Source organism: Miniopterus schreibersii (assembly GCF_964146895.1).
Source record: "Miniopterus schreibersii genome assembly, chromosome: 10".
Classification (NCBI taxonomy): Eukaryota; Metazoa; Chordata; class Mammalia; order Chiroptera; family Miniopteridae; genus Miniopterus; species Miniopterus schreibersii.
In genome coordinates, this window is record NC_138110.1 from 23176374 (window position 1) to 23191566 (window position 15193).

Consider the following 15193-nt stretch of genomic DNA (forward strand, 5'->3'; position numbering starts at 1 on the left):
TAAAATGTGGTAGTGGCAAGTTCAAACACAGTAACCCAGAATCAAGTCTGACACCTTATGCAGGCTCCTGATTCAGGTTCCCCTGTGCCTGGCCATACTCTCTAGAGGTGATTACCTCACATGTTGATGAGGCTTCCTTCCTTTCTCTTGTGCTTGTAATTTCCTACTTAGTGTTTAAATACAAAAAGGGTGACTAGGAGTACATTGCCCTGCTTAAATACATTGTTTTAACTTTGTACTTTAAGTTTCCCATTTCATACTAACAGGAGCCAGAGCAATGGGGATTGCTAATTCTTTTCCATTTTGGTTTTGTTTCCTTAACTGAGGTATCTATACCTGTATCATTCAGTGTTTTTTCATAATAATTATAATTTTTTTCTTTTCTCTGATTGTAACTTCTAGGTGATTATTTACCTGAAACAACAAGACCTCAAGAGATGATGAAAATTTTTGCTTTTGCTAACTCATTAGTGGAACTTCTGGCTGTGGGCTTAGAAACCTTTAATAGAGCACGCTATAGACAGTTTGTGAAGCGGATTGGTTATATGATCAGGTAAATGTGTTGTTGGTACATTGTTTCTATTTGTTTTCACCCTGGTTAGACACAGATACTGCATAATTGGGATTATGGACACTGTTGCATTTACTTCAGGTCTTGTTTATCATAAAAGTAAAGAATTGTTTTTTTGTGTGTTTTTTTACCATCTACTAGATGGAAATTATATAAATGCTTCCTGTTAGAATATTTGGTTAATTGTCTCAAGTTTGACTGGTTTGCTTGATAATTATTCTTGGAGTCAAGATCCTCAAAGCAGCTGCTGGGTTGAACTTGGCCAGAGAAACTGAACTTGGTCAAGGAAAATGCAGGCTCTTTCTTCTTCCCTGGCTGTTTTCTTCTGTCTCCTAGCTTTTGCCTGTGGATTGCCACTGAGCTATGGGAAATCAGCAATAGCTCTTTTGTGTCATTGTTTTCATTTTCTCTTTTATTTATTCTTGTCCTAATTCCTGTTAAATATCATTTAAAGAAAATTATAAAGACTTAATCAGTGGCTACTCTTTTGATCTGGGAAAGCATATGATTTATTTGAGTAAAAAGTGGGTTTATGTTTTTATTATCAAGTATGAATAAATTTTGAGAATAGATACTGCTTTTCATGGAATTAATTTTATATCTTTTCTGCATCATCAATTTTTCTATCTGGGTCATTTCCTACAGCATATAAATATTGTTTTATTTCTCCCCCCCCAAAAAAAGAGCCCTTCAACAAACTACAAAACTTTGCCTTCCCACATTTGTTTCTAAAATAGCATTGATTTTAATTAATTTATTTTAGATGTGTATGTATCCATCAATCAATTTTATCAAGTCAGGTAAATGATTATAGATATCCTGAAAAGGCCAGGGGTCACTTTTAAGGTCTAGAGAAAACCTTCAGTATCAGGTTTTGAAAATGAGATGGTGAGAGGAGAGAGGGTTGGTGACTTGGGGAGTAATTTCTTAAAAGCTAAAAGCTTATTTACGTATTATCATAAGTCCTAGTATTCATTTTCTGATTCTGCTTGGTAAATCAGGTAAAGTTCGTCCTTGGGCTTACGTATGTGCTATAGGATTGAGTGCTTACCATGTGCCAGGACTGTGCCTTCTTATTTTATTCTTGTAATGACTCTATAGGAAAGATACTGTTATTGTTGTTGTTGTAGGGATAGTATTCACTCCTTATATTATGTCTATGTAAATATTTATAGCTGATTATTGTAGTATATTATGTTTATTCATTTTTTGTTTTACACCTGCTTACTTTCCTTTATCACAGATGCTTCTCATACCTTCCAGTTGTAGAATAATTTTCCCCAAGGCCCCTCTCTTCAGGTCATCTGTTGGCTCCAATTTTTCCCCACCACTTTTGCTGGAACTCTCCAGTCAGGGCCCCCCGCAACACACCCAAGCAGGTCTGAAGAATGAAGGTCATTGATGAACTTTGTGCTGCTAATCCAATGGCCAGTTCTAAGTCTTCAACCTGCTGTACATCTCTCACATAGTGCACTAGCAACCTTTCTCATAGTTGGTCGCTTTCTCCTTAAAATGTTTTCTTTGCTTGGTTCCAGGATGCTGCTTTCTGCCGCTTTCTCCTCCAAGTCAAGGCTGTTCACTTCCTGTGTCCTCGGTGGTGTTATTCTCACCTCCCAAGCTTCTAGTTGGCAGGCTTCAGGCTCAGTCCCTGGACCTCTTCTCCTTATCTGAACTTGCTGCTTGGGATCGCATCCATTCTCATGTCTTTAAATATCATCTAAATACTGTTACAATTCTCAGAATTATATTTCTAGCCTGTACCTCTGTCATAAGTTGTATATCTAGCTGCCAGCTCAGCACCTCCACTTGGATGACTCACAAACATTGTAATTTAATATTCCCAAAGCACACTCCTCCCACCTCTCAAACCACGCCCCCCACAGCCTTCTCAGCTTCACTCAGTGGCAACTTTATTTTTCTGGTTGCTTGGGCCAAAACACCTGGTGTCATTTTTGACTTTTCTCTTACATCCCACAACCCATCTTAACAACCAATCTCTACCTTCAAAACATTTTTAAAAAATCAAATCTAAGATGCCACCAATTCTGAAGATGTATTTTGTGTGCCACTGAGAAAGAAAAAACGCTGCCAAATTCTGGCATGCCATCCGTTTTAACATACATCCCAGTAGCAGAGATTAAAGTGTGAAAGATGTGCATACTTCTGAATCAATAAAACAAGCTATTTCCAGAGTCCAGCTTCTCACCACCTTCACTACTGCCACCCTAGTTCATTCTGAGTTACTTCTCCCCATTGTCACAGTGGCCTCCTTATTTATCTTCCTGCTTTTGCCCTTGCTTGCCCTTCCCCCGCCTCCAGCTTACTCTCACAGCAACAGTGTTCTCTGCTCATGTCACTCCTCTGCTCAGGATTTACTGCTCCCAGTCTCATTTAGAGTAAAAGCCCAAGTCTTCACAGGGACCCACAGGACCCTTCATGCTCTGGTGTTCTGTCACTTTCCTGATTTTCTCTCCAGCCAGTCCTCCTCTCACTCACTTTGCTGTAGCACACCGGCTGCCTTGCTGTTTCTCCAACATACTTGCAGCCTTCGCACTGGTTGTTTCTTCTACCCGGAAGCTCTCCCTTAGATGTCCCTATGACTTCTTCTTGTCTTTATGCTCGTGTCCCTCTTTCGTGAGGCCTTTCCTGCTCCCGTCCAACTCGCCTCCCACCAACTCCAGAGAAACTTGATTCTCTACTTATTTTTCTCAATGTCACTTACAACCACGTGACAGACTACATATTTTACTTTATTTTGTTTATTGTCTCTTTTCCCTACACTAAATGTAAGCTCCATGAGGGAAGGGTCCCCCAACCCCCAATTGAATTCCCTTCAGAACATAGAAAGTAATAAGTGTTCAATAACTATGTGTTGAATAAATTACTGCTTCAAATATAATTAAAGCTGCCGATACTGAGCACATGAATGAAGATGCTGTATTGTCTTTCTTTATACTCAGGATGACCCTTGGCTATGTGAGTGACCACTGGGCACAGTATGTGAGCCACAACCGGGGCTTGGCCCTGGAGCCCTACTCCATGGAGAAGCTACAGGTTGAATTTGATGAGCTGTTTTTGAGAGCTGTCCTCCATGTGCTGAAAGCCAAAAGGTAAGAAGCATGATAACAAGTGTTGAGAAATGGCTCCCTGGCTAGTGTGAAAGTTGGACATGAAAGTATTGACTGAAGTAGATTTCTTGTAATGTCTTAGTGTGTTTCATCTATTTCTTATCTTGGGCAAATTCATGGGCTTTAGTTCCCTTATCTGTAGTGCTAACTGAAAGGATCTCTTTCAAGTTTCTGTGAGTCTTGAAATAACCAATTCTGACAGCTGGTTTTCGCACCCCTGGACTTGTGGGCAGCCTTGAGCAGGGATGACTTCTATTTCACACCCATCTCTGGTGCTCAGTGTATGGTACACATGACTTTCTGACTTTATTGTTCAAGTTGTCTTACTGCGAGGGTTTTAAGGTACAGGTAGTCATGGGTCCTTGTCCCCTGTCTTGGCTGTATAAATGCTGTCTGTTGGTCACGTTGTCTTTGCTGCTACTTATAGCCTAGGTGACATTTGAGGCAGAGGCAGGGGCACAGCAGTACTTCTGTACCCTGAGCTTCGGCCAAGTGTAGGAGCTTGTTCTACCATAGCATTGTGCCCTCTGCTAGGAGATGAGGGCCAGCCTCCAGCCCCCCAGCTCCACTTGTAAACTGCCAGCTCTCCCCCACCTTTGTCTTTTGAGCTGTCTATACTCCTACCACAGGCCCCTTAGCCTCAGCCTCTTATATATTGTGTGTTGTGTAGTGGGTTTGAGTCTTGGTCTCCCATTTACTGTTACCTTGGTCAAGCCATTTAATAGTCATGGTCTCATTTTCTTCATTTATAAAGTGGGGATGTTGGTAATATACCACCTCTTCCATTGACCTCATGAATATGTTACAGGGATGAACTACAGTAATATGTGGAAATGCCTTTTAAACCAGAAAGGATTTTTTAAATGTTATTGGTGGTTCTTTTATGGTTTCAGATGAAGAATAGAATAACTGCTCCCTTAGAGAAAGATCAGGACTCCTTGACTAAGTTTTACTCACTTTCAGGCACGCAGGAGGTATGGGTCTAAGATAAAGAGAACTTCGGCTTAGAAATTGATCTTTAGATTACTGTGGTTATGTATCCTTCATTGTCCACAAATTTGGTGGTCTCATGACATGCCACAAAACCTGTGCAGCACTCTGTCAGGGGGTCAGTGTAGGAGCACCTGTGCACTGAAGCTGGCCTGCTGCTGGGGAAGTCCTCTCTGATCTCCTGTCACTGTACTTTTTTTTAAAATTAAATATGTTTTTATTGATTTCAGAGAGAGGACGGGAGAGATAGGAACATCAATGATGAGAGAGTCATTGATTGGCTGCCTCCTGCATGCCCCCTAATGGGGATTGAGCCCGAAACTCGGGCATATGCCCTACCCTGAATTGAATGGTGACCTCCTGGTTCACAGGTTGACGCTCAACCACTGAGCCACGCTGCCAGGCCTGTCACTGGTTCTTGTGCTCACTTAGCTGAGAAGGAAGGTTCTCATCATAGTTAATTACTAGCTTTTTTTTTTTTTTTGAAAAGAACTTTAAATTTTATTTTTCAATTACAGTTTATCTACACTCAATATTATTTTGTATTAGTTTCAGGTGTACAACAATTTACTAGCTCTCATATTCTGAGCTGTGACATTGCCTTTGTAATTCACAAATACAATAATTGTTTTAAACTTTGAAATATTGAAAACTATTGTTCTTGAGTGTAATTCATTTTAGGAAGTTTATTTTAGGGAAGAAATTATATGAGAATCAGATAGTTAAGGCCATGAAATTTAAACTTATTTGGCATTCCAATGGAAATTTCTGACAGTAGCTATCCCCCACCTAAAACAAAACAAATCAAAACCAAAATACATATAGTAAAACATAAGCCAGACTCACTGCATGTCTGCCAAAAAGGGAATTTCATAGCCTGAAATATATACTCTCTTGTGACATTACTTTTAAAGCCTCTGTAATTTCCCCTTATTTTTTTTGGATCCATTATACAAGAACATCAGGTCCCATGTGAGGTGTTATAATAATTGTTTAATGAGACAGAAGCCCAGCGCACCTGAACTTAGAGAAGTGTCTTTAACTCTTGTTCAGGAGCCTAGCTATTGCTTTTCAGGGTCTAGGGCAGCAGTGGTTTGGGCCACTAGCAGCCTGGTGGTGGCCCATAGACATGAGTTAGACATATACTATGTAACTTCTTTGTCTTTTTTTCTGAATAAGCTTTGCTTATTTTTAATTGGTCAATTTGTAGTTTTGCCCAAAATATAGCAATAGTTTTGAGAGTCTCCCTGTTTTATTTAGATTTTTTTGAGATAAAATTTCCTAGCATAAAATTTTTATAAGCATTTATTGAGTGTTGATTGTTTTTGAGATACTGGTTTAGGTACCAGATAATTTAAAAATATAAGACTAGGTTACATACTAGTTTATGCAAAGGAACAAAACCTGATTTTTGCTCTCAAAGTGTGGTGGCTAGTGTGTGTACGTATATTACAGTAACGAGGTATTTCTCACTGTGTTTAAGGAACCTTTGAGTCTGAGTCACCTGGGGTGACTAAAAAGCACAAATTCTTGGGCCCCAATTTAACCTACAAAATCAGGATCTCTGTAGGCAGGCTTTTGTAATCGGCATTCTCCACAAAGTCTGCAGGTGGATATTCTGCTGCCCATTACTGTATGAGAACCACTGGTAAAGGGAATGAAAATTCCAAAGTCAGATGTGGGTGGAATTCTGTAATAGTGCTGAGGAAGAAATCAGAGGAGGGCTTCACAAAGGAGGGACAGTGGCTTGGAGGTAGGAAGTTTTCTCCAAGCTGGTCCAGGAGTGGTCTCATTCTGAATGCAGAGAGGGCTCTGGTTGGAAATATGGGTCTGAGCTATGCTGTGGTAACCTTTAAATGCAGGGCGGAGGAGTTTGAACTTCAGTTGGTGATAAGTGAGGGGTCACTGGAGGGTTTCTGATTCCCCTTCCACCCACTACACATGTACCTGTACACTTGTTCAGGCACATACATCCACATCTATGCAGCTTCTCTGTCACTCAGGTCTTAAAAGAATTTGGTTAAAAACCCAACTCAGCCCCTTACTACCACCCTCTTTGTGCCTGAGTAGCCTCATGTGAATTGGGGATAATATCAATAATAGTACTTGCCTTGGATTTAGTGAGGATGGAATGAGGTGATATAAACATGAAGCAGCGATTACCATAGTGCCTGGCACAGACTAAGTGCTTTGGGAGTATTTCCTGTTACTGTTATCTTTCCTCAAGGTGTTTATGACAGAGACATGTTAGAAAGATTGCTGTAGTATGATTTAAGAATTTTTTTTCCTGTCAGAGCTGAAGGTTTGTCTACTTTCTCAGTGTGGTGAGGTTGACTGATAATATAAAATGCTTCCTGCTCTTTTTGAAATACACAGACTTGGCATTTGGCTGTTTATGTCTGAAATGCCTTTTGGAACACTGTCGGTCCAGATGCTCTGGAAACTCTTCTACCTCATGCACCAGGTGGAGAGCGGGAATCTGGAGAATCTCTGCGCCCTCCCACCCGCTGAGTGCAAGAAGCAGCTGCAAGGTATAGCCCTGCTGAAACTGGCAGCGTCGTCTTTTCCTGCCCGTGCGCTTGTCCTCATTGCTTCTCTTCTCTTAGAAGGGCTAAGGAATGTTTTACTTCGTGTATTCGGATGATAATTTTAAACTTCGAGAGACTGACTTGTGGTTTTTGTCTTATTAGAATATAATTCCAATTAGAAATGCTCTGGATAGTAATTTCTATGGTAAATCCAATTTGGGGATGGGAAGTGAAAGTTGGGTTGGTAAAAGCCCCATGGAGTTATTTTGAAGATACAGGAAATTTGATGTACTACTTTTGATTTCTCAAATGTGTAAACATTTGAAAAGCATTGTTGGCTTGTTGCCTTTTTACTGTGAAAAGTTCCATCAGGGGAATATATTTTCTAAACAGACTTTTTTTTTTCTTCCCTCTACAACTTGCCTTCACAGCATTTAGTGTTGTCATGCACTGTCAGCATTGGTCAATACTGCCCCCTAGTGACAAAATGTAATGTTGCTTACATGGCATCCGCTGAGAAATAGGCCAGACATACAAGGTGTGGCAAAAGTAGGTTTATAGTTGTGAGTACATGAAGCAAAGTTTATTCTTATATTCTTATTAATTATTGTATTTTCCATAAGAACAACTGTAAACCTACTTTTACCCCACCCTGTATACTGTGTGTCACATTCATCAGCATTTCAGTCATTGTTATAATTAATTTCTTGCCCTAAATTTTCATTTATAATCAGACCTCCTTTGTTTGGAAAACCATGCTTGTGCTGAGTAGTGTGCCAGTCTTAGTGGTTTTCATTAGCAGGGTTGTCATTCATTTGCCTGGCAATTACCAAGTAGCTTCAAGTTTTCCTTTGAGGATGTCTCACCTAGTGACAGTACTAGTGCTTTGCAGTTGACAAAATGACATGTCATTTAATCTTAAATAACTTTTGGAGGCAGATGAGGAAACTGAAGCTTGGGGATGTTAATTGTCATCTCTGAGGCTACATTATATTTAGAGTTGGAATTTTATCTGGTCAGCCTTCTTCTTGGTGCCTATAGAAATCCATTCTGGAACAAAGAAAGAGTTTTTTTTTTCATTTTGTTTGTTTTTTAGCAGGAAAGAAATTAAAGTTTAGCAACATGTATACCTCCAATATACATAGAAGAGACCCAGGCACACTGAGTAACTTCAAGAAAGAACTCTTGTATCTTTAAATATTTCTGAATGTCTTTTAAAATTTATATCTTCTTTCTCCCTGGAAGAGTAATTAAAGTGATATATATTTATTCTTTCCCCATTTTAATTTTCTTGATGTGAACTTGCAGACTCAGAACATTTTGTGAACTTCGAGAAGTGTCTTTCATCCATGAATAGCTCGGAAGAGATCTGCCTTCTAACTACATTTGCTCAGATGGCTCAGGCCAGAAGAACTGATGTGGATGAAGACTTCGTAAAAATTATTGTTTTGGAGATATATGAGGTTAGAGTATTAAGTTTTAGAAGTCAGCTAAAAATGTTTTTCTTTTGGATTATCTACTCATTGATTCTTTTGGAATTGTTTTAAAAAAATAAAGTGATTATTGTGTACTGTCTGCTTTTATGGGAGCAGATAATCAAAGGAACATCATTTTGCTATAAGGAATATTGAAAATACGAATCATACCCATTCCATTTCCCCCTACTGTTTCTTGACATTTGATACATGAGTCTTGGTAAGAAATAGACAATCTGACACAGCCTGACACTTGTAGTTTTTATACTGCCTGCTGTTGTCTCCGCCCTCTCCCTTCAACCCTGCCAGTAATATGGGAAGCTGGCTTTTAAGTCAGTTTAAATAAGATAATGGAAAGAATACTGAACCTGGAGTTAGAAGGCCTGGATTTAGTTTAACTCTGTGATTGATTGCCCATTTCACATCAGAAAAGATACCTTATCACTCTTGGCTTTAATTTTCCTCATATATAAAATGACAGGCTAGGATGAGATTCTCGTTTTCTTCACATTTTCACTGAGCCATCCCCTAACGGTGGAGGAGTGTGAACTTTGGGCATAAGTTCAGAATTACTAGGGACATAACCCAAAATGGTTACTAAAACTTTCATTGGAGCTTTGTGTATATATGTATATTAAAAAAGTACATTTTCAATTTAGGCTATCATTTATCTTTTTATCTTCATAAATAGTATTTCCTCCAAACTATTCAAGTAAACTCAAGTAAAATTATGTTCTAAGAAGATTCTTGGAGTTTATTATCCTCCACCCAATACTCCATTTGAGAATGGCAAACTGGATGAATTCTTTTCCAGGATCAAATACTCTGTAAAGCTGTTCTTATGCTTGTATGTCGTAACCATGCCTGAGGTTGAGTCCTGGACCCATCTGCAATTCCAGACTCTTTCCATGTTATGAAAAGACTGGGGAAAGAGATATTTTCACATACATGCTTTAGCAGTGGAACTTGGCATTCTCCAGATCCTGAAGTAATATTTGTGCTCTTGGTTAATGTTTCAAGTGTTTTGACCAGTACTCACAGTAAAAATTACATTCTATACTACATTCTGATGCTGTGTCTGCACATGTGTAAGTTCTGGCGTGAAATTAAAGCAATACTTAATTTTAAGTGGATGCACTCACATTTTTCTATTCTATTTTACTTTACTGTATTTAAAAAATAATGCCATGGGCACCAATGGATTGTCACCTGTAGTTTGGAAGACATTGTTCAAGAGGAATTGGTAAACATTGATGTTTTAGGAGTTCTTGTAGTTGGGGATCTTATTTTGTAGGAGAGAATATATATTTCCATGAAATTTATTCTGATTTTTGTCATTTTAGCGATTTCCTCAAGTTTAGAAAAGTTTTAACAGTAAAGAGACTATTTTATTGCTATTTCAGGGTCTACTTTCTGAATCCAGTACTTAAAGTCATTGTTACAGTTACTTTTCCCCTCCATTCCCTTTCCTCCCACCTTCCAGCTTCAGAGAAGACACTTTGCTCTCTGAAGTTCTGACATCTTTTTGGACATTGTATGAGCTGAGGCTGTGTCTGTCTACTTTACTGGAAAACATCTCCAAGTAAATTATGGAAATGTATTTTGACTGATAATTGGTATTAAAAGTGCCATCTCCACTCCCTCCTACTTTTAGGTATCTTATGTTACCCTGTCCACCAGAGAGACTTTTTCCAAGGTCGGTCGAGAGCTTTTAGGGGCCATCACAGCGGTTCACCCTGAGATAATTTCTGTCCTTTTGGATAGAGTGCAAGACACCATTGACCAGGTTGGAATGGTAAGAGCACGTCTTTTATTTGTTTGTTTGTTTTGACTTGTTTCCTTTTAAATCCTGGAGTAATGGAGCAATGGAAAAAATAGTAAGGCTGTTGAGAATGAGTGAGTCATGGGCACAACCAGATGAAGAGGACTTTTATTGTGCCCCAAGCTCTGGGCCATTCACATGCTTGCTTAGGATTAGCTGCTGCTTATAAAAAGCTGATTGTTCTTTTTTTAATCTCCTCAAAGTGATCTTTCTACTTCCTTCCATATCAGGTTTTTATTTAAATAATTAACTATAAAGCCTATAGTTTAACAGTTTTTATTTCATAATTTTGTTTGGCTTTCATAGTTTATATTTTATCCTTAGAAGAAACCACTCATTAAGAAACAAGGCTTTATTTATTTATTTATTTATTTAAATCCTCACTGAGGCTATTTTTTCCACTGCTTTTCAGAGAGAGAGGGAGGGAGGGAGGGAGGGAGGGAGGGAGGGAGGAGAGAGGAGAGAAACATTGATGTGAAACAGACACATTGATTGGTTGCCTCCCACATGTGCCCTGACTGGGGCTGGGGATCGAGTCTGCAACCAAGGTGCATGCCCTTGACTGGAATCGAACCTGGACCCTTTAGTCCAAGGGCCGATGCTCTAACTACTGAGCTAAACTGGCTAGGGCAAGAAACAAGGTACTATTTAAACCTGTCAAAAGCAAAAATAAAAGCAGTAGTTTAAGTTGAACAAGACACATATAGTTTATTTCTGTGTTTGTCACAATCACTTTTGTAATCTTTATGTAGTTTTTAGTAACGGCTTTATTGAAATGTAATTCTTATACCATACAATTCATCTATTTAGAATGTACAAGTCAATATTTTTTAGTATTTTTGCAGAAATGTACAACCATCACCACCGTCAACTTTAGGACAATTTTATCATCTCCAAAAGCAACCACATACCCATTAGCTGCCATACTCTATCCTTCCATTCCTTTCAGACCTAAGCAACTACTCACTAATCTCTCTATATAGATTTGACTAGTCTGCACATTTCATATAAATGAAATTATGTAATATGTGGTCTTTTGTGACTGGCATCGTTCATTAGCATGTTTTTTAGGTTCATCCATGTTGCAGCAGGTACTTCTTTCCTTTTTATGGTCAAGTAGTATTCTATTGTATGGATGTACCATTTTTAAAAAACATACACTTAAGATTTTCTTCATCATCTCTAATAAGGCTATAATGTGTGAGTTTTTCTGATGGCGGATAGTCATGTGTCATAACTTCAAGAGGAATGTTTAAAGTGACAGTGTTTTCCTGTAGGCCTCTATTTACAAAGGGCCTCCCACCTTATAGTCACTGTAGGCCTTAGGACTGATAACTATCATCACTTTATCACATTCATAAGTGGGCAGATTCCAATGAAAGATTGGTTCTGAGACTTTTTTTTCTAAATGAAGAATAAATAATATGTTATGCTTTCCTTTTTTTTTTTTTTAAATATATCTTTATTGATTTCAGAGAGAGGAAAGGAGAGGGAGGGAGAGAGATAGAAACATCAATGATGAGAGAGTCATTGATCGAGCCCGCAACCCGGGCATGTGCCCTGACCAGGAATTGAACCCCGATCTCCTGGATCCTAGGTCGATGCTCAACCGCTGAGCCACGCCCGGCCGGGCTGTTATGCTTTCCTTGGAAAAGTACATGGTACTTTTTTCTACATTAAAATTTTTTAACTTGGTCAATTATATACAACATAAAATATACCATCTTAGCCATTTTTAAGTGTATAGTTCAGTGCATTGATTCCTTTCGCTTTGTTTTGCTGCCTACCATCACCACCATCCACAGAACTCTTTCATCTTGCAAAACTGAAACTCTATACCTTTTGAACAGCAACTCCCCATTCCCTTCTCCTGCCACCATCCAGCCCTGGCAATCAACATTCTACTCCCTGTCTCTATGAGTTTGTGTACTCTGGGTACCTCACAGGTGAAATCATGCAGTATATGTCTTTTTATGACTGGCTTATTTCACTTAACATAATATTTTCAAGGTTCATGCATATTATAGCATGTGTCAGAATTTCCTTTCTTTGCAAGCCTGAATGAATTCTGTTGTATGTATATACCACATTTTGTTTATCTATTCATCTGTTGATGGACACAGGTTGCTTTTACCTTTTGGTTCTTAAGAGTAATTCTTCAATGAACATGAATGTATAAATATCTCTGAGATTCTATTTTCATTTCTTTTGGGTATGTACCCATAAGTAGAATTGTGGGATCATATGGTAGATTTCTATTTTTAATTTTTATATTTTTTATTGTTTTCCAAAGTGGCAGTATACATGGTACTTTGTATCCATTGTGTCCCACTGTGATATGATTATATTGAGATGAAAGGCCCATTATCTGCACTACAGGAACATGTTTTTGTTTGTTCGTTTTTGAGTGATCATCTAATGGAATGAATTCCAAAGGAATCTATAGTGGGTCATGCGATTCTTTCAGTTTGATTGAGCTCATGACCTTCAAGTGTTTTTCTGGGTTTGGCCATATTTGCATTTTTAATTTGGTCATGATACTTCTAGTAGTAAACTGTGCCCAGAGAGATGCTTAACTTTAATATTGGGACCATAATGTTTTTCAGAGCACATCTGTAAGATGTCTCCACTTTTTGTTTATATATGTGGTTTTTCTGTGTTCTGTGAACTTGCTGACGCTTTTGGAGAAAGCATGGATATATTTTAAATGTACTATTTAAATTCTGTTTTGTTGAGAGTCTTATTAGGATTTTTTTTTCTAATTGCTAGACCTTTAATTTCTTTTTCTTGCCTTATTGCCTTGACTATGTCCTTTATTTTACAGTATTGAGCAGAAGTAGTGAGAATATTCATTCTTCCCTTGTTCCCTCTCATAGTGGAAAGTGTTCAAAAGTAGACCATTAAATACAATATTAGTTGTAGGTTTTTCATTAATGCTGTATATTAGGCTGAGAAAGTTTCTGTTTCCAGTTTGCTGAGTTTTTTCTTGAATGGTTATTTAGTTGCGTTTTATGCATCCATTGAGATGATCTTATGATTTTTTTCCTACTTTCTGTTAATGTGGTAAATTTCATGGACTGATTTTCAAATGTTGAATCATCGTTTCCTGGAATAAACACCACTTGATCATGGTGTGTTATTCTTTTTATGTATTGCTAGATTCAACGTGATATTTTTTTGTTGAGGATTTTTACATATATATATTCATGAGGGATATTAATCTGTATTTTATTTTCTTATGTTTTTGTTAGGTATTGGTTTTAAGGTTATGTTGACAACATGAGTTGGGAAGCATTCCCTCTTCTTCTATTTTTTGAATTGCTTTGGTACCCATCATCCAGTTTCAATAATTACCAACTCTTGGTTGATGTTACTTCATCTTTAACTTTATCCATGTCTTACTCCTCCTCTGTAGCTTGTTTTGAAGCTAATAGAAATATCTTTTTAAATGCCATGGAAGAAATAATTTTTTTAAATGCTAAATCTTTTTGTAAAATGAATGACCTTCCTCTGATTTATCATGACTTTAAATTTGGGTCTTAATATGGTGGTTTTCCTAAATGGAATTATTCCAATTTACATATTGAAAAAAATTGACCTTTATAAAGTATTGCAAAATGTGCTTTTGGTGTATCATTATTTTTATTTTATTTTTCAATTAGAGTTGACATTCAGTATTATATCAGGTGTAGTGTTAGCTTTAATATTCATTTGATTTGGTTGTCCATTTCACTTCTCTAAAAATCAAACAAAACCTCTCTTCCTTTTGGAGAAAAATTTTTGCAAACAATTTAATGATGTAGTATTGTAGTAATATAGGATTGTCTCAAGTTTTGATTTTAATTATTATCATTTTCTTTTTAATCAGGTGTCTTTATACTTGTTTAAAGAGCTGCCTTTGTATCTTTGGCGACCTTCTGCCTCCGAGATAGCTGTGATTCGGGATTGGTTATTGAATTGTGACCTGACGATGGTGAAGAACAAGTTGGCCTGTGTTATTCTAGAAGGACTGAATTGGGGATTTGGTGAACAGGTATGTGTTAAACCCATTCCTTAGAGCAGCAATTTTCAACCCGTTTCATCTCATGCACACATTAATTAATAAAATTCTGTAGCACACCAAAAAATACATCTTTTGCCGATCTGACAAAAAATAGGTATAATTTTTGATTCATTCACACTGGATGGCTATTGTGCTGGCAGTTGTCATTTTTTCATTTGACAGTCTAAGGGAAAAGGGGCCAGTGACCCTGACTAAATAGTCAGGTATTGCATGTTTTAAAAATTCTTACAGCACAATGGTTGAAAATTGCTGCTCTGGAACAGGAGGTTCTCCACGCATCCATTTCAGAGAAATATTTTCTCAGAGCATTAACATTTCTGAGTCTCATTTGCAAGGTCTGCAGATTCTTTTAGCTATGTCAGAGTTTAGGATCTTCTCTTTAATTCTGTTTTGCAGAGTGAGCATCCTCTGAATGAAGATAAATTATTCCACATTGAAAGTTCTTTCCTTTTTCTTTAGACCATTTGTATCTGTTGTTTTATCTCTGGTTATTTACTGCACTTCCTGCTAATTGCATCTCCTGCCTCTTGTCCTTCTTCCTCCTGCATTTTGCCTTGCATGTCATTGTCAGATTTGTCTTCTGAAACACTGTGCATTGGTTAAGAGCCTGAGCCAG

The 15193-nt window shown here is 37.8% G+C and overlaps 1 protein-coding gene across 1 annotated transcript in view; it reads left to right on the forward strand.

Annotated features, from left to right (window-relative positions):
* Nucleotides 1-15193, forward strand: part of EPG5 (ectopic P-granules 5 autophagy tethering factor) — an 83104-nt gene that overhangs the window by 16796 nt on the left and 51115 nt on the right. Inside the window, exons 9-14 of the mRNA XM_081148240.1 lie at nt 403-553; nt 3532-3681; nt 7066-7220; nt 8526-8680; nt 10347-10487; nt 14383-14547. Of these exons, the coding sequence (XP_081004366.1) occupies nt 403-553; nt 3532-3681; nt 7066-7220; nt 8526-8680; nt 10347-10487; nt 14383-14547 (917 nt within the window). The remainder of the gene's footprint in view (nt 1-402; nt 554-3531; nt 3682-7065; nt 7221-8525; nt 8681-10346; nt 10488-14382; nt 14548-15193) is intronic.